The following is a 23,843-nucleotide window of genomic DNA, read 5'->3' as shown; positions in this document are numbered from 1 at the left end:
TTGAGTTTTATAATATTATGAAGCTTGGTAGCCTCCCGGAACGGCCGTTTGAGGAGCTTGGCCTTGTGAGATCGGCTGATGATGGTGGGAGGGGTTGGTCGGTTGCACATTACGTGGAGGTGGAGGTTGAGGTGCTGCTCCTTCGAGGTCATCACCTACTGGGTCATAACCCCCCTGTCGGAATCCTCCTGGCATTGACCAAACTAGCCAAAGCCATTAGAACTAATTTAAACACGTCGCTTCTGAGTATCATACCAGTCTGACTCTGGAATCCTCCTCCACCACTGATAGAGTGGGCATATTGGTCACCCCGAGCTTTGAGTGTTTGAAGTAGGATGAAGAACGTGGGAATCTATTGAACACCATGTTAACAAAATCACCAAAACGCATACTCTAGTGTTAGTTTCTATACCTTTCCCAAAGTCAATATTATGGTCAAAAGTTTGATGAATCTGCAACAATCGATGGCGCATGTGTCTTCAGTATGGAGTGCATACAGCATATCAAGGTGGTATCACATACCCATTCTGTTCATGTCTCCACATGTATATAATATCGAACAGGACGCTAACCCCCTCCATAGCGGTGAACTGAGGTTGAAAGGTTGAGTACTTGTTACTTTGGTGTTGTGCGAAAGCGAATTGCCTACCAATCTTAGGGGCTCATTGGATTCGGTTTTGTCCAAGGCATAGATACCGAATAAGTGTATGGGCAGATTATATCTCGGGGCTTCGAATGGGCTAGTCACAAAGCTTATAGTCTGCAAACGTTCATCGGGCCAAAATGGGTACGTTAATGTTCAAGTATCGAAGAAATTAAAATTGGGTCAGAAGCTCACCGTTAATGCGAGCGTCAAGCTGTTCGGATCGAGTTGTTGTAATGCCATAGCTTATTAATGATCTGTTCTACTTTTTCTCTCTAATCGTAGAGTTTGGAAGGTGGTAATATATGTAGTTGGTCGTGTACAGAAATCTCGTCACCATCACCAGTATCCCTTGCTATTTCCACGTGACTATTCCCACGGGGAATAATTGGTGGACTTTGATTTGAAGCGAAGCCCCAGTGTGCATATACACGGCAGGATCCAGCCACCGTTTGAGGAATCGGTGCAAATGGAGGTTATGAGGGCGGGCCCATGTGCATCCTGGGAGCATCTGGCTGTATTTTTGTCAGCCGCTATAAACGGCCGGTTCCACTCGGAGCCGAAGCCCCGCTTCGTATTTTAACTAGCACTTGATTTGTCTTTTCTCGCGTACATGCACATCCTGTTGACGGATGCCTTGGGGACTTGAAATCAGATTGTGTAGAGGCCTTGCGCCGGCTAACAAAGTCTTCGCTGCTCCTCGGCTACAACACGTTTGTCTCTATACATTCGAGTTATTTTGGCTGTCGGAGATGGATCCCGTTCATGGCCAAATTACAGAAGTAGTATTGAGTGGTATGACACATATTCCGACACATCGAAATGACGAACATGGTCGATCCAGTAAATTCCATGGCGCATGAGTGCTTACCGATCCCATTTCAAGAGTCGGGGACTTTGCGCCATGACCAAATCCAAGCAAATTGAATTTACGGATTGAGGTGGAGGTTCTCGGGTGATGCAATCGATTCCTTAGCCGGTGAATGGGGGGCACAAGTATAAAATGGTCCTTCCCGATGACGATGTTCGCTACCCAACCTCTCACATCTCCTCTGGTAGCCCATTATGCCCTCTGTTCTTTTCGTCTTTACCTCTGCCAACAAGACTTTGACCGGCGCTCAAACCGGATGGTACCTCCCGGAAGCCGCTCACCCGTATTACGTTCTCCACGAGTACGCGCATATATTGATCTGATTTTTTGGATGTAACCTGAACTCTGTGCTTTTTTTCTCTTTTTTCTTTTTTAGGAAATCAAGATCGATTTTGCTGCCCCCAACGGACCGAACCCTGAAGTTGACGAAGGCTCGGTCGAGATGTTCAAGGACGACGAGAGCGTCAAGTTCTTGCAAGACCCAGAGGTCAAGCAAAAGTTGCTAGCGCAAAGAAGCTCTCGGACGTGAACCCCGCGGAATACGATGCTATTTTCTACGTCGGAGGGTGAGAGAAAGAGTCCAAGTATTAACTCTGATGAATTCGTTTTGTGACCTTTTTTGATTTGCTAGCCACGGTCCCATGATCGACTTGCCCGAAGACCCCAACAACATCAAGCTTGCCAACGCAGTGAGCAGACGGTTCCTGTGATTGTAGTTGTGGAGTGTCGATTGATAGTGTTGGTGTGTAGTTTTACCAGTCTGGAAAGATCACGTCTGCTGTTTGTCACGGTCCAGGGTACGTGGTCTACCTCCAAAAGCACAAAAAGCGGGTACTAACTATGTTATCCAGTGCTCTCGTGGGTGTAACGGATGCATCTGGAAAGAGCATCTTTGATGGGCGCAACGCAACTGGATTCTCAGATGCTGAAGAGGAACAGGTCGGCAAGGTCAAGGACGTGCCTTTCCTCCTTGAGACCCGTATCAAGGAGCTCGGTGGCAAGTACACCAAAGCAGAGCAAGCTTGGGGTGTAAGTAACTAATATCAACGGTACTGGATTGTAAACATTGACACCCGTTTCCACAGCCCAAGGTTGTCGTTGACGGACATGTTATTACTGGACAGAACCCAGCTAGCGCTGCGGGTGTGGGGAAGGCCATCCTTGAGGCACTGAGCGCATAAATAACCAATTGAGGAATAAATGTAATATATTAGTTGAGATTAATAGTACGAAATAAATGTTTGATATTCTAGCGTCGTGAAGAGAACCGGGCAGATTTGTGCGAGATAGAACGGCCCATCAGCGCTCAGATGACGCGGGCTCAGGGTCCAGGAAATTTCAGTCTTCTAATATAAGCTTGGATCTCCAGTGGCCGACTACAACTTGTGTTCACCGAGCAATAGTTATCGAAAAATGTCTGGACTGAATCCGGGTGCCTTTGAGTTTGTTCCTGGACAAGCATTCCGGTTTAGGGCACCTCAGCAGCCCGCAACCCCTTCTGCGCCGGCTCAACCAGGGCAGCCTCCAGCGCCCATCGAGCGACCAGAGCCCACCGAGCCTCCACGACCAGCTCCTTCCATCAGCATAAGCATTGGTGGTCCCAAGCCACCTGCTGCCCCGGCCCCAGCCCCAGCTGCTGACCAAGACCACAAACCTGCCCCCGAGTCCAAGCCAGCCCCACCCGCCAAACAGAAAGATGCCCCTGCTGCTGCCCGCCCAAAGGACAAATTCAATTTTACCGCCGACAAGTCCAAGACCACCGTCGAGGCAGTCGTACAGGAACAGCAGAACCTCGTGGACGAGGAGACCCTCAACGACCTCTATGGCGACAACACCATCGATCCGAATGGTATGCATCACCATATCGTTCCTGCATATGACCACTGATAGTACTGCGTTCTCGTCCAGTGAAGCAACACTTGAATGTCGTGTTCATCGGCCATGTAGACGCCGGCAAGTCCACTATGGGTGGCCAGCTGCTATTCCTTTCCGGCATGGTTGACAAACGAACCATGGAGAAATATGAAAGAGAGGCAAAGGAGGCTGGTCGTGAGAGTTGGTACCTCAGTTGGGCACTAGATTCGACCCCACAAGAACGATCCAAAGTACGTCGATCGCTAGCAATCAATCGACCGCAGCTCACGATAACCTTGTGTATATAGGGCAAAACCGTAGAGGTCGGACGAGCCTATTTCGAGACCGATGCCAGGCGATACACAATCCTCGATGCACCAGGACACAAGACTTTCGTACCCTCTATGATATCCGGTGCTGCCCAAGCAGACGTAGCCATCTTGGTCATATCCGCCCGCAAGGGAGAGTTCGAGACTGGCTTCGAGAGGGGCGGACAAACTCGGGAACATATCATGCTCGTCAAGACCGCCGGTGTCACCAAGCTCGTAGTAGTTATCAACAAGATGGACGAGTCGACCGTGGAGTGGTCCGAAGAACGGTACAAGGAAATCAAGGACAAGATCACACCCTTCATCAAAGCATCCGGCTTCAATCCCAAGACTGACGTTACCTTTGTCCCTGTGTCTGCGTACACGGGTGCCAACATGAAGGAGGCGGTGTCTAAATCCGTTTGCCCATGGTACAGGTGAGTATATGCTCATTGACCCAATTTACCTATACCTTATTCCATCATGTATTATAGCGGACCACCCCTTCTAGGGCTGCTCGATACCATGCCCATGGTCGATCGTAAAATCAACGGACCCGTCATGATGCCCATTTCAGAAAAGTATAAAGACATGGGTACAATTGTAGTCGGAAAGCTCGAGAGCGGACGAATTCACAAGAACGATGCTCTGTTGCTCATGCCTAACAAGGTCCGTTTGGAACCGCTATCTCCTCCATATTAGCTAACGGTACCTTGGGGTTAGACAAACGTCGACGTTGCTGCAATCTACAACGAGATGGAAGAAGAAATCAACTTTGCCTATTCCGGGGACAACGTCCGTCTCAGGATTCGAGGAATCGACGACGAAGACATTACTCCCGGTTTCGTGCTGACGTCGATCGGAAGGCCCGTTCACGCTACCACCCAATTCGAGGCTGAGCTTGTCATCCTCGAGCACAAGAACATCATTTGCGCTGGTTATAGCGCCGTGATGCATGTCCACACCCTCTCGGAAGAAGTCAGCCTGGTGGTAAGGTTTGACGGGCGGTGGCTCATAAACTATTGCTCATCATGATGGATGATTTGGACAGGCCCTGCTTCACTACTTTGATAAAAAGACCAACCGCAAATCCAAGAAGCCTCCTCAGTTCGCCAAGAAGGGCCAAAAGATCATCGCCTTGATTGAAACTACAGCCGCCGTTTGCGTCGAGCCATTCAAATTGTACCCTCAACTCGGCCGATTCACTCTACGTGATGAGGGTAAAACCATTGCCATCGGAAAGGTAAGATTAGGACAACGGGCACAGCAACCGGCTTGGAAGCTTATATATAACTCTATTCTTCTAGGTCGTAAAGCTCCGCGAATCAGTCGACAGCGCTGCCGACGGAGTCGCGGGTCTGTCCGTCGCTGCCTAAGATATATATGAAAAAAAACACCACCCCATATACCAGATACTGTGTTCTTGAATATGCGTTTAGATTACATGTACATTGCACATCCGAAAATGAACTGAATTGCTCGCGTGATTACGAATCTGGCTTTGAAAAGATTCTATAGTGCTGGGTTGTCCTCTGGCCCGTTGCTGCCAGGCATAAGCTTCATAAAAAGCAGTAAGAGAACGACAAATAGATAATGAAAAAGGAGTCTCCTTACCATGCAAATGTTATTTCCGTTGAGTAGGGTTTGGGCCAGCTTGGTTTTCTTGATTCCCTGTGGAGTAATCTCGCTGTTGGGGGTGAGGACAAAGTGACAGGCTCGAAAGAGTTAAATTAACATACTATTCTGTGACATCGTCGAGGACCATGTCTTGAGAAAGAAAGAAAAAAGACACGCGTTAGTGCTGTTCTTGTTTACTTGGAACTATCAAAAGTATACTCACTAACGAAATCATCGAACCCTAATAGTGTCCCAACAAACTCTCTTTCGCTTTTCATGATGACCCATATCCTCGTTCCGATACACCTATCGACCAATTCTAATACCACGCATGAACGAGGATCCCCAGGCAGACGTACACGATACTGAATCCGTACCGAGTGGTAGTATTTGTGTGGCCATTTTGGCTTGTTGGGTACTGCTGATGGTGGTTCAGTTTATACCACTCGATTGGGTCGTGTTATGATCGTTTGAGATCCCGCCACTCAAAAGTAACAAAATGACACAAATTATATTGTTATGCAGCACATCATCAAATCATCTATAAGATCACTTTATTACAGACCCAGAGTGCATTTTGCATCCTTCAGATACATACATGCATGCTGCACCGAACAGTACTAACACAAATATGGAGCGACTGAGAGGGAGGTGGATAAAACAGAATCGGTGCGGTTGGAAGAGGTGAGGGAAGACAGGCGCGGGGAGTTGGGTATCCGATACAGATACCCAGAGATACATGGGGTAGTGCTCAACGTATACGTAATAAACGAGAAATGAAGAAACCAAAGGAGCAAGAAACAATCGCCTATTGCTGGCCAAAATTGAAACCACCTTGCGGAGCAGCGACGTCGGTGTTGTACTGTGTGCAAAATTTCAACAAACCGAAATAAAATACCTGATCAAAACTTACTGCAAAGGTGCTCGCCTCATCAACGTGGCCGGCAACATCCTCTTCCTCCTCGTCAGGGAAGTACCTGTCCATAATGAAGAAGGCCTTCTTGTAGATCTCCAAGTTGTCGTGATGCTGCAAGTTGTGAATGGTGATCATGCCACCAGCCTCCTCGACATAGATGGCATACTGGTTCACAGCACCCGGGCCCGCTGCCTCCTTATCCATCTCGCCAACCTTGAGAACATTATCGAGGCCGTCGAGTGCAACTTGAATAACCTTGTTGTCCGACATTGTCAAAAGATCACATAACGGCTTGATGCATCCTTGCGACACGAGATAGCGAATCTGAGATGGCTCCTGGAGACCACCTGATGTCGCGTTAGAAATCGCCCAGCACGCTTCCTTTTTCGTCTTGAAGTCAGCGTTCTGAAGGATGTTGATAAGGGGAGGGATGATGTTGGCCTCAATCACGGCTTGAATCTGGTGAGGGGAGCCAGCTGTGATATTGGAGATCGTCCAGCATGCCTCCTTTCGGATGCCGTCCTTGGGCGACGACAAAAGGGACAAAAGGGCCGGAAGAGCACCGGATGCAATTACCACTTGAGTCTGGAGATCATCACCAGTAACAATGTTGCCGACTGAGCGCAGAGCCGGAGTTTGGACAGAAGTAGAAGGGTGCATCAAGAGGTCGACCAAGCGCCTACATACTCCCGACTCAATGACCGCCTGGATCTTATCATTCGATCCGTCAGACAAGTATGAGATCGCCCAGCATGCATCAATCAGAACTTCGTCGTCCATCGAATAGATAAGTTTAGTCAAAACTGTTAGAGCAGGAGAAATCTGTCGAATCGATAGTTAGTCAAGGCATTGGTGTGTTAGATTAGACTCACGAGATCCCAGTCAGGCTGAGGGTTTTTGCCACGGCAAAAGTTGCTGAGAGTCCAGGTCGCGTTACGAAGCATACTGAGCTTGTGGTGCTCACTGAGCAAGGCAAGTAATGGGCGAAGTGCGCCTTGTTGCAAAACATAATCGCGACACTTGGGAGAGTCACCAGCGATATTACCCAAGGCCCAAACAGCTTGCTCACGAACATCCATGACAGGAGACGAGAGCAAGTTGATAAACTCTGGAACGGCACCATGAGAAATAACGACTTGTGTGTGATCAGCGGTTCCAGAGGCAATATTCGTCAACGCCCATGCAGCTTCGAACTAGGGATAAAAAGTCAGTTTCAAGGATAACTAACGGATTGAAACATTCCACCGACCTGTAGCATCGAATGGTTTCCCCGCAAAAATTCGACGAATCGAGGAACAACACCGCATTCAATGACTTTCTCAATAGGAGGGTTCTTCTCTTTGGAGAGTAGCTTGCGGAATTTGGTGGTGGCATCGAGCTGTCGGTCTTGGTCGGTTGAAAACACGTCTGATACCATAGCACTGGCAAGCTATATCAAGGAAAAATGAATCATAAACGTCAAAAACGCGTCATAAGCAGATACTCACGTCAGCTTGCCAGCCACTTCCCTCCGCCGCCTCATCGTCTGAATCGGGGCCAACGTCAACTGCAAGGTTACGACGCTTGGAAATGTTCTCATCGCGCTTCTGTCGGCGAATTTCAATCTGTTGCTCCTCGCGGCGGCGACGGAGCTCGTCTTGCTTCAAACCGGCCTTGTTTTTAAAATCTGCATATGACCAGATACGCGTCATTTTGATGAAACCCTTCGCCCAGTATGTAGGGTAACAAAGAGAGCACTATGACACTCACTTTGACGACGTTCCGATCCGCGATCCATAGTGAGGTAGGTTCGTGTGTAAAGCGGGGATACTGAGAACGGTGGTGGTTAAGACCTCGGATAGGGAGGCAGATGGTCTTGATGAATCCGGATCGCTTCCAAACTAAAAACGCGGGGACAAACAAATCCCAACTTTTAAGCGCCCGTTGAAACGAGTCAATTTGTCCAAACGCATACAAAATGGAGTTCCCTTTGAGATCCAGACAAGGTAACATGATAGTTTTGAATTCAACGTAATATATACATATCTACTCTGGATTTTAATCAGAGTCATATACAATGATGCGATCGATATCTGAAGCGACACCTGGGACAGCCAACCATTAACATAAACGATGTATGCATAAGTTTAAACCCCAACATACCACCATTGTACCCTCCGATCGTGATATTGTTATTGGACCCTTTCGTGAAAGTCACGTTCAAAGATTGGGTCATGATTACCCCTGCATTAGTGTCACGCTGACGCATTCTTACTGGCGTTGCACCATTGATGGAAACGGAGGCGAATCGTGCAAGCTGGAAGCTCTGGCCACTCACACCACGGTTATCGCCAACTAATAATAAAAATCCGCATATAAGCACCGAAAGTATGAGTTTTTTTGCGATTATACTCACAGAGGCCATCGGGGTTGTGATAGTAGAATGATACCCATTGGGGTCGGCCGTTACCCTTGATCCCGCTGATAGTAAGTGTCGAATTTGAGCCGGAAACTGCGTGATGTAAGAACTGGTTGAATAGTGTCATGTGGTTTTTGGCTCACTCCCAGTTACGATCTTGTTTCCGGAACAGGTAGGCTGAGGGAGGAGGCACGAATCGTACAATTAGCAATGGCCGAAGAGTCAAGGACAGTAGGTTCACTCACACATCGGGTTGCATAGGCAGAACCAGTGACGGCTCCATTCTCAGCCTCGTACGTCTTGCCCGTAGGATAGATGAAGTTCCCTTCGCGGCGATGCTGTTAGGGGTGACCATGCTAGCATAATACCATAGAACTCACCAGTTTTAACGTCGATAGAAAAGATGTCGTGCCAAGTAATTTTGAGTGAGCCAGTGCGGTCATCCACTTCAACAGGGAGCCAAATGTATCTAGTCATTACAAATATTTTTAAAAAAGTATTATTAGTTCGTACGGGGTGACTTACGTGCTTTCGTAGAGATCTCGGGAGGTAGCCCACTGATCACCAGCATATATCCAGCTCGTGCGCTTTGAACCCTTGACTCTAATGTTGAAAGTACTTTGACTATTAAACGCACGAGTTCCCATACTATATGGTTATGTTAGTTAAAGATACATACGTTGAATTATAACTGTGTAGTACTTACGGTGTGATGTAGTTTTGGATGGACCAGGGTCCAGAAATATTTTGCGCAGAGAAATAAACAACATTGTTCGGACGATAGCCAGTCTTATGGGACATAATAATGTAGTATAAATTTGGAGTTCGCAAGATATTTGGGGCCTCTAGATCGAAATCTTGGACATGAAACGTCAGAAAGATCCCATGATGTGTACTAATATCGCCTACCGTAAAAAGTATATACTTCCTTCAGAGGTTGCGTATAGTTTTCGTTCAAGAGTGTAATCTTATTGTCATGCGCAGGGTCTGAGTCACCATTACTATAAAGCGTGTAGACCTTCCCGTCATCATCCTGGAAGAGCCCAATATCTTGACTGAAATCTCCCAGAGGCCGAAGAGTATACTGGAAAGTATATGGACCTATAATCGCTTTAGTTCTCGCAGCTGAGTGGTTATTGAAGGTCCAACCTGTGATATTGGGGCTTGTGGCTACACCTTGTCCCAAGAGCCCGTACGAGCTATTGTCTGCATGGAACCACATCTACATACCAAGGTTTATTGGGTAAGCCATAGAGATTGTATAAAATTACTCACCACCCATGTCTTCGTTGGCTCGTTGTATACTACCTTGGGCCGTTCGACCACTTGTTCAGGCCCAATTTCTGTACCGTTAACTGGAGCTAGCGCAATCCCTTCATTTTTCCAGTTCAAAAGGTCCTTGGAAGAATAACAGTGATTCCTAGTGTTTTGAATGTCAGTAAATCCCAATTATTCTTAGCAGTGAAGCGACATACCACTGAAAAGAGGCTTTCCTTGCTCTTCATTTTGTCCGAACCAATACCACGTATCTAACAAACACCACCAGTCGGAAGGACGCTCGTCACACAAAATGCGACGTACCGCCATCCTGAGTAATTCCTCCAGCATGCGCGTGAAGAACATTTCCGTCAGTATCACGCCAAACAGCGCCTGGAACTAATCCCCAATCGCGACCCGTCATTATATTTATTACCTAGCAGAATAGCGGCTTTACGAACCTATCCATTTATTGGCTGCAAGGGCAATCTGAAGGATTCCAAGTAGCGCAAGTATCACTCTAGCCATGTTGAACTTCAGTTGGCAGAGCAACCCCGGACTAAAGTTGGTCTAAAGAATAGTTTTTATATGATAAGAACCCCGTGCTTCTGCTAAGGCCTAATTTGAGGGCTGAGCAAAGCCAAAGCCTACCGAAATAGCCAGATGGAGTAAAACAGGCTGATTCTTTACATCGTTGCGGGCCGCCAAAGTCCGCTTCCCTTTTGGCCTGGTGCATGTCGCCATTTGGCAAGGAAGCGGCGGGAGATGATGCAAGAATAGAAGAGAAAGGACGCACAGGCCTTTTGAAGATCAATTGAAATTCATCCCAAGGCAATCACCAAGAGAGACAGGACGCATTTAGTGTACAACTCTGGCTCCAAAGTAGCCGCAGGAAGAAAACTATAGGTAGTGAATTATTTTCCCTCCGCCACCCCATATCGACTGGACTTCCTCTTGAGACAACTCGGGTTGCATGCCACTCTCACTCCAGTTCCATCGCATTTCAACTTCGTCAAACACCACAACTTCCTTGCTCACCACAAAGCCAAGACGCCCGAACAGCTCTCGGGACGGCAGATTCGATCCACCGATACGTACAACCAGCTGATATGGGCTCAGTTCAAGTCCAGATGGCTCCAGGTCCCGGCTTGTGGTATAGTTCAAGAAAATTTGCAGAGCCTCAAAGGCTAACCCCTTACGGCGATACCCCCGTTCTGTAAATTATTTAAAAGGAAACCATTCCGTTGATAAATCCATCAATAATCTAGTGGTTGAACAAAATCGACAAACCAGCAATCATGATCTCGACCTCTGCCTCTTTTCGATCCCCGTCGTCTGTCTCTACATCCTTAAGGAACAAGTTGACATCCCCTATCATCGGAAGCTCATGTATAGAGTTGGGGTCGGTTACCGCTAGGTCCGGGTTCGTGCGAGCCAGTATAATAAAGGTAAGTTCTACAAAAAAGGGGGTCGTCATGCGTATTGTGAATTGCCCCGAGCGTTTGTGACTGATTTTTCACGTACTATCGGCGTCATTCCGCCACTTCCCTGGATCAAACGTTAACATGTGAAAGAAAAAAAAAGAAAAAGAAAATTGTACCGAATTGAAGTAAGAGACAAGGCGACGAATTAAATCAAAAGAACTCACTTTGCATATCCATCTCTTCTTCAAAACTCAGTGGTTCAGACGCAGTTAATTCGAGTAATTCAGGGTCTTGCATCCATTTGTGATATTGCTACATTGTTATTCACGAAATGCCCATAACAGTCACAACGAAAAAGTTGGGCTAACCTCGACATGTTCCGATCTACCCCACACGTAATAAACTAAACTATTTTTGATCTAGTTGTATGTTTCACGCACCTGTACGGAACCAAAACCACCTTCTGGCCGATGATGGCAGTATATTCGTTGAGGCGCATGGTGGTCAAGTACGCGCGCGCGAGGAAATCATCTTAGGGCCAATTCCGGCAGATCACAACAAGTAAAAACAACTCTGGCAGATGATATCTTGTATATAAGAAAACTACACACAAAAAACGATACGCTATAGAACAGGCTAATGCATTTACATCGAGAAGCAGGCGGTATGAAAACTGAAACGAGCTTACTTGCGATGGGTGAAGTACAATGACTGTTTAAATGAGAATAGTAGGACGAGACAAAAAAGAAAAAGGAGAATTAGAACGGATGGGCAAAGTGTCGAGGTGAGGCACAGCCTGGCGTCGAGGTATTTATGTGCCGAATCAGTTGTCACCTGCGATCAGGAACAAACCGACGTGCTCGTCAAGTGCCGCGTTCGATAACGAACAATCAAGAACAGGGCCAACAGAAGATACGAGTTACAACACCGTGAAATACGGTCCGACCGAGTGCAAATGACCAGACAGGATGCAAAGAAGAATAGAAATAAACTGGTGATGACGCTATGAGGGGGTTGATAATACGTATACGCTTGAGACGGGATTGATATAGTACGATATGCTGGGATGTTGAATAGAGAGAATGCGAGTTGGGTTTACATGCCGTAGGGGAAGTTGGCACGTTGGTAGGGGTCGCTCATGCCAGCAGAGATACCGAGAGCACCATAGTTGTTCGGCATCGGGTTCGAAAATCCGGAGACGTTCGGGAATGCAGCAGTCGTGGTCATTGGGGAGTGATGGAGGTTCGAGGCCATCATGTGAGGCGTCCCATAATGATCAATCGGCTGTTGTTGGATGCCGTGGTGCATTTGTTGAGGGATGTTGTACAAATTAGGACGATTGTATGCGTCGGCGAGCGGGCTGTGATGGACCGAAGGTTGGGAGACGTGACGGCCGCCCATTCCGATACCATTGCCATTCATCGCAAGGTTAACGAGCGCAGCGTGAGTTGGGTTGTAGCCACCGTGATTGCCACCGTACTGCTGATGGTTCTCCATTTGCTCACGCTGAAGCTTGCTCTGGATACGTTTGCCATATGGTGTGTTTCTGATCAGAGGTAAAATCGGGCGGATTCCTTCGACCAGGAGCATACGTTGCGTCGGCTCGGCGTAATCAAGGGCAGTCTATAAAGACAATTCAGCCTAGGTATCTAGCTAATCAAGTAGGGCAACCTACCTGGACACAGTAGTTTCCAAACGAATCACGCAAAAGCTTCTCCAGGCGGTTTCGATTAAGAAGTTCCTCAATCAGCATCTTCCGGGTGTTGTGCTCCGCCACACGGATGCACTGTCAACAATCGATCAATAATCAAGCCAAAACGTGATTAATTAAGCTGTACACACCTTTTCGATCACGTTTGAACTGAATTTTTGAACCGAAAGTGCACAAACGTTTCCAATAAACTGACGAATTACAGCATCGCTGAAGCGGTTGTCGTTCAAGTCAAGAATATATTGGACAACCTATGTGGCGTTGGTCAGAAAAAAAGTATACGTGCGGGAAGTATGGCAACTCACATAGTTGCCGTAGGGGTCTTGTACAAGCGTCAACGCATTAAATGTGATCTCGGTGACGAGTTGGATGCGCTGAGAATCGGAGGCGTGATCGATGCACCTCTGAAGAACACAACATCCGTGTCGATGGGTGGCGACTTCAACACAGTGAGCGGCAACGGCATTGTAAATGAACTAGACACAGGTCAGCGTACAAAACTATAAACGTGAATGGGATACACACCTGGTTGTCTTCAGGGATCAACCGGTTCAAGCATTTTTGGATTACGTGGTTGCCGTTCAGGTCCTTGATGAGCGTGACGACGTGCATACTCAATGCCATAATAATCGAGTGTATCTGGGCATCATAAGATGATGGATTAGCCTACCGAACACGTTACAACGCAATGATTTAAGCAGTGGGCTTATCAAAAGACTATGGCTACGTACCTGGCGCTGAGTAGATAAAAAGTCAATCATCTTTTGAACGGCACGAGTACCGTGCATGTTCAAGGAAATCCCAACCAAGTCGTGCGCGACCGACTCGCATATCATGTTGCGCTGCTCGTCCGTCGAGTACTCGAGAAGCTTCTGGCACAAGTAGTTGCCGAATGGGTCTAGGAACGACGGCGTATTAGTTTAAAAAATCAATAAACGGTTGTCGGGCCCGAGCTCACCGGTCATCAACTCAGCAAACAAACTAAACGTTTCATGGAAAATGATATCGCGGTGCTCAGGGACACCCTCCTCTAATTTCTTCTGGAGGTAGCGACAGCCATGCTGGTCCTTGCACAAGGCGGGGATTTCGCCGACGAGGTCTTCCAAACGCGTGCCTGCGAATCGGTTGACTAGGGAACAAGGAAATCAGTCGATCGCGCGCAGGCTTGCATGAGGAAGGCTTACACTCACGATCCATATCGCCTCGCTTGTGTTTGGTGCCATGTAATCCGCTCATTTTGTTGTTTTCTTGAGACATAAAACGTCCATTCCCGAGCGCAAGGCCGTAACGAGAGCCATTGTGCTGGTAGAGCGCGGTCGATCCGCTATGGGCGTTGTTGCGCGCGCCGCCATCATAGTCAAAAGAATTAAAGTTTTGAGCACCACCAATGTCGCCACTTAGGTTATTCGAAAACTAAAGTGCTTTGTGTTCAATAACCGAAACATGATTAAAAAAAGAACCACCGGTACTTACGTTTTCTTCGTTTCCGGAGCTTTGAACAGAGCTAAACGTCACAGGGGTATCGAAAGCTCCGGAAAGGCGATTCATATTGTATGTACCGTTGTTCTGTTCATTGAACGAACCAACTTCTCCAGAAGGCAATCCAACCGTTTTACCGGGGATGTTCTGACGAGCAGACATGGGCGTCGCCGGGACACTCCTCGCCGATGCATTGGCAATCCCGACATCTCCCGGGATCGTAGTTGGGCTAGATGACGTATGGCCTCCCATGCCAGACGAAGGACGCGAACCGCCAATGGTGCCAGGATTTGTGACATTGCGCATGCGTGCCTGTTCGTTCGGGCGGACACCACCAGAGAATGGAGGCCATTCGGACGACTTGGAGTTGTCGAGCCGTCCATTGGGACCAGGGCCTCTAGGCGGCGTTTGCGAGAGAGGTGCTAGATCGAGAGCAGCGCTGGACGCAGAAAGCTTAGAGTACGAGTCAGACTTGAGTAGCGACTTGGGCTCTTCCTCGGACGAAAGGGGGAGAAAGTTGACAGATTCTGTAAGGGATTAGTGTGGGTTCTAAACTGGAATACAAATTACGCTTACTATGCATATCACGGGACACTTCCTTGTCGAGTTCTTCGTCGAGCAAAAAACCGGGATTGAACGTCTTAGACTGGGAGGTCGTAGGACCAAAAACGCCACCAACACCGTTCTTGAGGATGCCAGTCTGGCCGGGTTGTTGGGAGTGTTCGAGTCCCGAATGGAAAGACCCTGTAAATTGATGCCCGGCAAATCCCCGTGGTTGCCAGAGCCGCGACGCGAACCTGGCATGCTCTTGGCACCCGCGGTGTGTGTATGAGAGCCAAACTGAGAGACTGAGGGCATCGCGACCGTGTGAGCGTGTGTGGTTGCATCGGGTGAATAAGTGTTGTATTCCGCAAAATCAGCGTAATTGACGGATTTGCGCTTTTCGGTCGTGTTGGCAGGACTGTGAAATGCGCTCTGGGGCGTTCCGAAGCTGACACCACTGAATAACGATCCGCTACTGAGGCGACTTCCAGGGGCAAGCCCGTGGGACGAGAGCGCAGCAGCGAGATCACTATCAATATTGTGCGAGGACATCGGGAGAACACTGTTGGTGCGAGGAGGAGTGGTAGGCGCCGACATGGCAGGATGGTGCTGCATAGCTCCGCCGCCGATGAGGGAGAGGGCGGGGTTGAGGGGGCCTCCACCGAGGGCAGGACTGCCCATAAGTTTCTGCTCCTCGAGAGCCTGCTGGTGCTCAAGCATACGCATTTGCTCCTCGAAAATCTTGCGCTGTTGCAAGCGCTGGCGCTCGTGTTCCATGCGCTTCTGCTCGATACGCTAAATGCGGGTTAGAGGACGTGGTGATGGAGAATGCATGTACTTACAGAGTTTACATCGGGTAAATTAGCCCCTTGTCGTGCGGCCTGAAAATCCAATTAGCAACGGATACATGAAAAAACGGGAGTATTTACCGAGTTGGCGAGATCGAGAAAAGCTGGGGGGCTTCGGTTGCGCTCCGTGTTCCCCCCTGCTGGCGCGCCGCGTTGATCCAATGCCGGAGCCATGGTGGGCGTGTACGACAGGGCTGAAAAACACTAGTTGAAAAATTAATAGATCAGGTCTAGGCGGCGTAGTAGGCCGATGGTAGAGGTAGGTGTAGGTGTATAGTTGTAGTGCACAGGATCTGGACAAATCAAAGCGCACCGTCACAACAGGGGCAAACCGATTGTTAGCTCAGATAATAGTGTATAAATGCTGAACGCACGAGAGTCCGTAAACTCGGAGTTTTTCGAGTCCGTCTGGGACTGGTGGTGGTACAGTTAGAAGAGCACTAGCGGTGAGGTCAGCTGCTGAGTAAATGATCCAGGCGCCAAACGCGTCCGAGACCCGCTAAAAAATGCGGAAATGAAACTCGCATGGTACTCACATATAGATCAAGTGGTCGCTTGTCCAAAGCGGGGCAATCGACAGGACAGACCGAACCTGCGTCGCTTTTCTCCTTAAATTTACTCAACTCATTTTGATTGATAATACAACCAAGCATCAGCCGCCACCGACCCGTTAGTCTAATAACGAAATTGCTCTTCGCTTGCTCCGCTTCGCCGTCTCTTTGCACCCGTTACGTGCACATAGACCCACATAGTACCACGTTGGCGGTTCTTTCAGCTTTCCCGACTGGATCTGAGCGCTCCCAAATCAAGTCATATTTTCTTCCTACTGTCCCCCGTCAAACTACACCACGATCATTTCTGGGCAATCCCGATGGCGATCTAGACTTCTATGGAGGTCACTCTCAAAACGTCTCCGTTGACAGCACCAATCAACTCTTTCCTTGTCACTGGCCGGCTAATCCGGCTGGTTCAATGCGCCTAACCCCGAAGGGATCAACAAACCCGACACTTGCATGAGCTTCCGCATACACTCAGTCTACACTCGCTGGCAACGAAACTCAAAGCAGAGCTTCCAATTCCTAACAACGCTTAATGAGATTGTCTTTCGTCACTACGTATACGCTCTTCCCCCCTCCCACGATACCTAACCGCACTGTGTGCTTTGTTTACCCCTTTCTGCCTCGGCACCAGGTACACATTCTGCACCCTCACCCTCAAACGTCCGTTGCGGAAACACGAGTTCGAAGACCATTCATCACGCGCACAACAAGTTGAAATGATTACTAGTGGCAATCATTGCAAACGTTTTCCCGGGCGAATATTCAGGGATTTACCGCCCCTGGGCTACTCGTTTTTCGAGGGCGAGCCGCAGGCATACCCTTGTAATTATCCCAAGCATTTTTTCGACCCAATGGGTGTGTGCAAGTGCCACAAATACTCCATAATCTACTGGTTCAAATTTCCTCGACCCTTACCAGTGACCGTTTCATCCTGATTTATTTATGTACATTTTCAGTGTGGATTTTGACATGTCAGAAGTCGATATATTTGTCACAAATGAAGGTTATCATAGTTGTGACTAAACGCCAAAAAATGTTTACCCCAGGTTCAGAATTAGTGACGGTTTAACGAAAAGACAAATTCTTAAAGCCCCATGGGCGTGTAGGCGGCCCGACCCCAGACGTGTAGGACTTGAACGACAGTTAGCTTGGCATAAAGGATCAGCCGTATGCCCAAGGGACCCGCAGATCCTCTGCCTGGTAGGCATATCATACGATAGCTCCTCGAACTTCTAGTTGCTGTGACACCCGCCCCGCAGTCTAGGACAATTTAGGACCCCTGCATAATGAAAGCTGCTATCCATTACCGAGTTCGAGTGAGACATCTTTGTGAAATACCAAATTGTGTATCGTAACCAACAAAATGCATCGAGATGATCGGCTCAAGAACTGAGGGACGCGATTTAGTCTTCCTCTGTTTTGATTTGGATCCCATCGCCGATATCTGTACCCATGTTACCAAAGAGCCCATCCATATTGCTCCACATCGCTACTATATCATCGTTGCCCATATCCATGTCCCCAATGTTGAGGTCAGCGCCGGGGATGTCGAGACCCACGCTTTCGTCCAGTCCCATCCCAGCTTCACCCAATCCATCCTGACCATTCTGCCCAGTGTTTTCGTCTGTGTGCCCCATTTCATTCGCAGCAATACCCAATCCACCCATTTCCATCAGGTCCATATTCATTTCCAAGTCCATGTCGCCAGACCCAGCCCCATCAAGACCTGCCAATAAATCACCCTTGCTATCTTCCACAGTGCCTGAAACGCTCGGAAACTCGTCCGCCGGTATATTCCCGGTCGTGAAAGGATCCCCGCCGGGAAACCCGCGGGACTGCAAGCCGTCACTCGCAAACGGCTGGGGATTGTCCCCACTGGGATTGGCATGCAGGTCGGCAAATAGCGATTCGTCTCCGGCCGCGGCTAGGTCCGCCACCGCCGAGTCGAGTTCCGCGACGGCCGAGTTCATGTCTGGGACAGCCGAATGGATGGCGGACACTGCGGTGTCGATGTCGTGACACCATGGCCAATTCCGTTTACTGAAGAGTCGATCACCGAGACTGCGGATTCAATGCCTAGATCGACTCCGCTTGGGTTCGCATCGGCCATGAAAAGCTCTTCCATAATAGGTATATCTATCACCGATGCGTCTTGTCCCGGTGGCCGGTGTAATGCGCTTCTCGCCTGCTCTTGCTCTTGTTTTCTTAGCGCTTCCAGGAGCCCTGGCATGACTGCATGATGAGATAACAGGTTATCCTGTGCCGAAGGTAGAGCAGCGTTGGAAGCGAGGGTAACAGGCGAAATACTATGCGCCGAGTCGGGCGCCGAGTTCAGCGTACGCTGGGTCGCGAGAGAAGCCAATGTTCTTGATTTTGGAGCGGGGGTGTATTTTGCTTTGGGATTCGAAGCTGGAAGATTGGTTGAAATGGACAGAGGAACGTCGTCGGACATCGGAGAGTCAATTTGGATCGGTTGTTGAGTCTCTAGCTGTGGATTCGCGACGCGCTCGCGTGCGAGTCGGGCAGACAATGCCGCATGAGCCCGAATCTAGTACACATAAGGAATGTCAATACAGTCAATGCGAGCTGAGTTTGAACCACAACGTACGAGTCGAGCCTCGACAATGTCACAAAGCTGATCGTAGCGAGCTAATTGAGCACGTAGCTCGTTCGCTACCGCCGGTGGCGGTCCCTTGACATGAGATGCGCGACCACTGAAGTATTAGACATTCCGCATTGTCGTACTTTGGTTCGCCTCAGTATGCACTTTTAGGGTCACCAGAGGAATCCACTCACACTCGCCGAACCGTAGCCATATAACGAATAGTTTCCGCAGTCTTCAAAGCTGAAATCTGAAAATTCTTAAATCAAAATTTGATAGCTTGGCGGATTCATAACATACTTTCAATGCCTCTTGCATCATACCCATTTCCGCCGCTAGGTAAGGTCTTTGGCTGGTAGCCGCCGGGGGCTGACTTATTCCTGCCATATGGGCGACTGAAGTTGGTGGAACGTTGGGAGGATTGGTCAAGTAAGTCGAAGTCGCCACGCCAGGTAGGGTCATTTGAGGGTGATACAGGGCTCCATTGGCGCGCCTGGTACTGGCTTCGTAAGAGTATTCCGACGTTGTTTAATAGGTACAGCTGTTGGTTGTTGCATGAGTAGCAATTGTATAGATAGACACCACTCGGACGGTGATAGTCGGGGTCGGCAAATACCAGCTGCAGGCCTCAGAGTGGGTCGAGGAACAGGCGCGCCGATGACTAATCCAGGCTAATCGTCACCATGTGAAAGCTACAATCCAGTTGTAATTCGCGCCCCCAACGTGAACCACCGCCAGAACAATACCATAACTCGTCTGTCAGACTGAAACAGCTGCCTATTCTGAGATAGAACCTACACTTTCTGGGTGGGAGGGCGGATAGGATTGGCAAAGGGGGAATCATGATGTACGAGGAGTTAGCTGGCAGTCAGGTGGGTATCACTCTGCGAATGTTCCTCTTAGTCTGATTCATCATGAATCATCTGGTTTTTTTTAGAGGCGTATAAGGCACATAGAGGGAATATACGTCAAGAATCTTACTCCATTCCCTCTACGTGATCATGCATCCTCGGCGCTGCAACACACGACACCAGCTCCAATCATACAACTCTCCGACGATACAGATCTGGTTCTCGCTCGTCGAAGAGGCCGAAAGATATCCCAGAACGCGGTCGTTACTCTGCGGAATCTACGTTCAGATGTACGCACTGAAGAAAGTGCTGACAAGCCAGGGGAGACACCTCGGAGCGCTCGCGCTCGTCCTGCTGGACCTCCTGTCAGTTTCTCTCGTGCTGGGCCCTCAAATTCTCCTCCAGCACACTTGAGACGCCAGCGTTCTACTTCACATACATCACTGGATCTACAAAAGCCGGAACTCATTCACGCGATGCATCAGTTACTACCCACCGACTAGCCCCGTCGTAGGCTCCAGTTCGTTTCTGTATGATGCTTCGCAGCGCAATCTCGAGAAAGTTATGTCCTCGAGACTTGTTGAGACCTTTGTAACCCTATCAGTTCCAGAATTGGTCAACGAACGAACGCCAAACCGGAACGGAGGCACTCTCAATTCACCAACTTCCCCTACATCTCCCGAGCGCTCACCCACACGGGGCCAGTTGCCGAAAAACCCCATTGTCGAACAGGATTACCAACCCAAGCATTCACCCCAGCTCTCGACTTCGTCTTTGGACCTGCACGGAGAGACAAGTGGTGTTAAAGTCACACTTAAACGCGCCGGCTCTACCCGTAAATCCAATGGACCCACAGCAAATGGATCTGCCAGAACTCCCTCAATTTCTTCTCCTAAATCGATCAACTTCCCTCGTACGCCATCTCCGCCATCAACACGATCGGCGTCTCCCGCTCGTTCTGTTGCGGAGGATCGACAAGCCACCATCCCCTTTTTCATTTCGTCAATTCATAGGCCTTCAACTAATCCCTCTTGGACGGATCTGGATGCAAATGGAGATTTTGCCGACTGGGTTGATCGTCAGCAGAACCGGGTCACTGTTGCTCTCTGGGGCCGAGTTGACGAATGTTCTGCTTCAGCTTGGTCTAATCTCAAAGGGAAAGACAAGGATATCGGCTCCGATGAGACGAATAATGCTAATTGGAAAGTGTTGGTCGAGTGGGATGTACAAATGGATAGGCTGGAAAAGGTTGAAACAACTGTACGTGAATTTCAACCCGCTACAATAATTAGACGCGCTGAAAATGATCAAGGTCCTTGATCATCTTGACATTTTACCCTCCAACACTCTACTGTTTTCTCTCGCTCCGTCTGGCGATTTGTATTTTCTACCACCTAATTCGCCTTCGCGTCCATCTTCCCCAGCCGCCTATGCTTCCGATTCGGAGCTTGCTACTACAACTCTCAAAACCAAGCCACCTACACGAAGCGAGATTCTTCAACACAGTCGTCGAGAAACGCGTATGAAACAGAGCGCGACCTGGGCCGACGTGGTGAAATTAGCCAACCTGTATGCGGTAGTCAGAGACACCCAAACATCGCTTGATGAGGTGTTACGCAATACAAATGACCTGATCGAGCAAGTGGGCCCAAATGTGTTGGTACGTATTGCCATGTTCGTTCACATCCCAGGACGCTCACTTTAGTAAAGACAAGGGAAATCGGCGAGAGGGAAGAACACCTCAGGACTCTCAGACAAGAAGTTGCTACCGCTAAAAGGGGATGTGCCGCATGTAAGTCCATAACGAGAATGCTAGGATTTGTATTGACAGGTTTATCAAGCCTCTAAGGAGATACAGAGTCGGATTGAGCAGCTCCGGGCCCGGCGCGAGGCGTTGAGGGCTGCAACTGACATTTATGATCAGGACGTTCAAGCCAATGATGAGAAGTCTGACGAAGTTAATTCCGCCAGGTGAGTAGCTCTTCCATTTCATTACCGTTTTTCTCTGAGTACTGTGATTTCAGCGCCACTTATCTCGCAATACACAACGCCCTCGCGCCTCGCCGAACGACCCTGTGCCACACTCTCGACTTTATATTCCCTATTGAACCCGACGCTGAGCGCGCTGCGGACCTGGTTTTCACTATCCTGGATGTCCCTCTTCCTGTGCCAGTTGCGCCATCGGATCCAGCTCCACCACTCAACAACGAGGAGGCGGTATCCGCTGCCCTGGGTTACGCGGCGCACGTTGTGGCCTTGCTTAGTTCGTACATGAATGTGCGGATACCGTACCCCGTTACGTATGTAGGAAGCCGGAGCTATGTTAGGGACCCAATCTCGGCCATGCATGGACCTAGGATGTGAACATGTGTTCGGTTGAAATCGTGATCGCAGACACTGACGTTTTGATTTTTCCCAATAGGTTTCCCCTGTATCCCACGGGGATGGACACTTACCGCTTTGAATATGCTGTTTTCCTATTGAACAAAGATATTGAAACGGTATTAATAAATTCACTATGTCGGATAACACTGGGACTAATAATGTCTATTTCGTAGCTCATGGCTGAGCAGGGACTCCGTGCTGCGGACCTCAGGCACACCCTGCCGAACCTCAAAACCTAATGCTTATACTCACCCATAATTCTCAATCATCGCCACCGTGAGTTTGGTATAATCATCCCTATTTGCGAGTTTCTGAAACTATTCGTTTGTAGTGATACTGTCGAAGTTCCAATCCTACCTCCCGCTCCCTCCGTAGAAGATACCGCCGAAACTCCAAGAGCTTTATCGCCGACTCCCACTGAGACCCCTCAGAATCCAGCACCAAGTCGCAGTAGCTTTCTATCACCTCTAACGGCCATTCTACGAAGGTCTAGTCGACCCAAAGTTATTGTGGATACTATTGAGCCGGCAGAATCGTCGGAAGCACGCACGCCAACGGCACCAAAGACTCCAGAGACTGCACGTCCCGAAAACTCACCTAGTGCCTTGAGTGGTAGCAGCAATTCCAGCACTGGCGAAGTTGAATCAAACGGAGTTGAAGCCAAAGGTGATTCACCTTCACATGGTCTTGAGAAACTCGTCGATAAAACACCGGTAGGAGAGCCTCCTGCATCTCCATTATCACACACAATTACCTAGATGGCTCGTTTACCCTTATATTATATGCGTACATAGTGTGCTTTTATTGTTTGTCTGTGTTTTACCTATAGGATTCGAATGAAACTTTATAGAACCACAAAGTGGCCTGCCGGAGGTAGCGATTTGCATCCGAGTCAACATCACAAACGCCAATCTAGTGCCGTCACCCAGGTATGCGTTCGTCGCGTCTGAGCAAACTAAATTGTAACCCAAATTCACAGACACTTGGATAAAACTCCTATCGTCTCAAAATGACTCACGACGCTGTTTGGTTTTCTCGCCCTCGTAAGTTTGGAAAGGGAAGCAGGGAGTGGTGAGTGCGGTCTGCGAGTCTCGTGTCGTATCCCGTTGAAATACCGCTTCAGCCGTGTCTGCGCCCACCAAGCTGGTTTAATCAGGAAATACGGCCTCGATATCTGCCGTCAATGTTTCCGTGAGAAGTCGGCTGCCATTGGGTTCACTAAGGTGTGTTGGCTGGTGCATACGAATCCTAAGTATGCTAAGTGTGTGTGTGCAGAACCGGTAAAGCCATCAACACCGAGCACAAGCTATTTCCCTCGGTTCTCTGCACTTGCTTTCATCATGTTTATATGCGACTCTTCATGAAGCAATTCACTTTCTATGATATCTCTGGCATATAAGCCTTTCACAAGCCACTGTTGAAATTTGAAGCCCAGATCCAGTGCTCCTCGTTCAGCTGTAGCAATCGCAACGTTTGGATGGTACGCCTATATGATGTGAGAAGGTGCTTGTACAAGGTGAATAGAATTCAGACAGAATAAGTAAATAACATCGCAGACATGGTATCCTGATATTCT

General features: G+C 48.7%; 10 protein-coding genes across 10 annotated transcripts; 4 read left to right on the top strand and 6 right to left on the bottom strand.

The window, feature by feature from the left end:
- Window positions 1–15: 15 nt before the first annotated feature.
- Window positions 16–886, bottom strand: RhiXN_00412 (uncharacterized protein; the record flags this gene model as incomplete). Its single annotated transcript, XM_043320231.1, has 6 exons — window positions 16–203; window positions 256–352; window positions 413–452; window positions 523–590; window positions 650–760; window positions 839–886. 6 exons carry the CDS (start codon window positions 884–886, stop codon window positions 16–18), a joined length of 552 nt encoding a protein of 183 aa, XP_043179243.1.
- Window positions 887–1,665: 779 nt separating this feature from the next.
- RhiXN_00411 (chaperone protein HSP31) lies at window positions 1,666–2,695 on the top strand (the record flags this gene model as incomplete). Its single annotated transcript, XM_043320230.1, has 7 exons — window positions 1,666–1,815; window positions 1,891–2,001; window positions 2,031–2,080; window positions 2,146–2,203; window positions 2,265–2,311; window positions 2,366–2,543; window positions 2,600–2,695. The coding sequence occupies 7 exons, from the start codon at window positions 1,666–1,668 to the stop codon at window positions 2,693–2,695; spliced, it is 690 nt and encodes a 229-aa protein (XP_043179242.1).
- A 232-nt stretch (window positions 2,696–2,927) lies between these two features.
- On the top strand, window positions 2,928–5,052 carry RhiXN_00410 (Elongation factor Tu GTP binding domain; the record flags this gene model as incomplete). The annotated part of the gene is made up of 7 exons (XM_043320229.1): window positions 2,928–3,363; window positions 3,423–3,619; window positions 3,677–4,113; window positions 4,171–4,345; window positions 4,400–4,666; window positions 4,728–4,919; window positions 4,984–5,052. 7 exons carry the CDS (start codon window positions 2,928–2,930, stop codon window positions 5,050–5,052), a joined length of 1,773 nt encoding a protein of 590 aa, XP_043179241.1.
- A 136-nt stretch (window positions 5,053–5,188) lies between these two features.
- On the bottom strand, window positions 5,189–5,571 carry RhiXN_00409 (U6 snRNA-associated Sm-like protein LSm5; the record flags this gene model as incomplete). Its single annotated transcript, XM_043320228.1, has 4 exons — window positions 5,189–5,233; window positions 5,291–5,363; window positions 5,416–5,443; window positions 5,517–5,571. The coding sequence occupies 4 exons, from the start codon at window positions 5,569–5,571 to the stop codon at window positions 5,189–5,191; spliced, it is 201 nt and encodes a 66-aa protein (XP_043179240.1).
- Window positions 5,572–6,101: 530 nt separating this feature from the next.
- Window positions 6,102–10,392, bottom strand: RhiXN_00408 (glycoside hydrolase family 43 protein; the record flags this gene model as incomplete). The annotated part of the gene is made up of 19 exons (XM_043320227.1): window positions 6,102–6,155; window positions 6,207–7,031; window positions 7,082–7,402; window positions 7,459–7,638; window positions 7,697–7,875; window positions 7,959–8,018; window positions 8,352–8,543; window positions 8,605–8,700; window positions 8,751–8,784; window positions 8,853–8,932; window positions 8,988–9,076; window positions 9,133–9,255; window positions 9,314–9,464; window positions 9,517–9,708; window positions 9,757–9,829; window positions 9,883–10,027; window positions 10,079–10,136; window positions 10,189–10,263; window positions 10,326–10,392. 19 exons carry the CDS (start codon window positions 10,390–10,392, stop codon window positions 6,102–6,104), a joined length of 2,994 nt encoding a protein of 997 aa, XP_043179239.1.
- Window positions 10,393–10,764: 372 nt separating this feature from the next.
- On the bottom strand, window positions 10,765–11,787 carry RhiXN_00407 (GNAT family acetyltransferase; the record flags this gene model as incomplete). Its single annotated transcript, XM_043320226.1, has 6 exons — window positions 10,765–11,078; window positions 11,155–11,319; window positions 11,389–11,412; window positions 11,513–11,600; window positions 11,657–11,672; window positions 11,729–11,787. 6 exons carry the CDS (start codon window positions 11,785–11,787, stop codon window positions 10,765–10,767), a joined length of 666 nt encoding a protein of 221 aa, XP_043179238.1.
- Window positions 11,788–12,383: 596 nt separating this feature from the next.
- Window positions 12,384–16,043, bottom strand: RhiXN_00406 (Pumilio-family RNA binding repeat; the record flags this gene model as incomplete). Its single annotated transcript, XM_043320225.1, has 13 exons — window positions 12,384–12,911; window positions 12,964–13,074; window positions 13,131–13,250; window positions 13,305–13,475; window positions 13,525–13,665; window positions 13,731–13,897; window positions 13,958–14,128; window positions 14,190–14,412; window positions 14,473–15,005; window positions 15,055–15,222; window positions 15,276–15,816; window positions 15,864–15,902; window positions 15,951–16,043. The coding sequence occupies 13 exons, from the start codon at window positions 16,041–16,043 to the stop codon at window positions 12,384–12,386; spliced, it is 3,006 nt and encodes a 1,001-aa protein (XP_043179237.1).
- A 1,789-nt stretch (window positions 16,044–17,832) lies between these two features.
- Window positions 17,833–19,493, bottom strand: RhiXN_00405 (uncharacterized protein; the record flags this gene model as incomplete). The annotated part of the gene is made up of 5 exons (XM_043320224.1): window positions 17,833–18,401; window positions 18,452–18,977; window positions 19,038–19,143; window positions 19,226–19,281; window positions 19,332–19,493. The coding sequence occupies 5 exons, from the start codon at window positions 19,491–19,493 to the stop codon at window positions 17,833–17,835; spliced, it is 1,419 nt and encodes a 472-aa protein (XP_043179236.1).
- Window positions 19,494–19,873: 380 nt separating this feature from the next.
- On the top strand, window positions 19,874–20,385 carry RhiXN_00404 (uncharacterized protein; the record flags this gene model as incomplete). The annotated part of the gene is made up of 2 exons (XM_043320223.1): window positions 19,874–19,903; window positions 19,969–20,385. 2 exons carry the CDS (start codon window positions 19,874–19,876, stop codon window positions 20,383–20,385), a joined length of 447 nt encoding a protein of 148 aa, XP_043179235.1.
- A 61-nt stretch (window positions 20,386–20,446) lies between these two features.
- On the top strand, window positions 20,447–23,025 carry RhiXN_00403 (Vacuolar sorting 38 and autophagy-related subunit 14; the record flags this gene model as incomplete). The annotated part of the gene is made up of 7 exons (XM_043320222.1): window positions 20,447–21,142; window positions 21,195–21,542; window positions 21,593–21,674; window positions 21,724–21,853; window positions 21,907–22,145; window positions 22,456–22,543; window positions 22,599–23,025. 7 exons carry the CDS (start codon window positions 20,447–20,449, stop codon window positions 23,023–23,025), a joined length of 2,010 nt encoding a protein of 669 aa, XP_043179234.1.
- Between the last annotated feature and the right edge of the window lie 818 nt (window positions 23,026–23,843).

Source organism: Rhizoctonia solani, chromosome 4, assembly GCF_016906535.1.
Source record: "Rhizoctonia solani chromosome 4, complete sequence".
Taxonomy (NCBI): Eukaryota; Fungi; Basidiomycota; class Agaricomycetes; order Cantharellales; family Ceratobasidiaceae; genus Rhizoctonia; species Rhizoctonia solani.
This window is presented reverse-complemented; position numbering and strand designations above follow the sequence as displayed.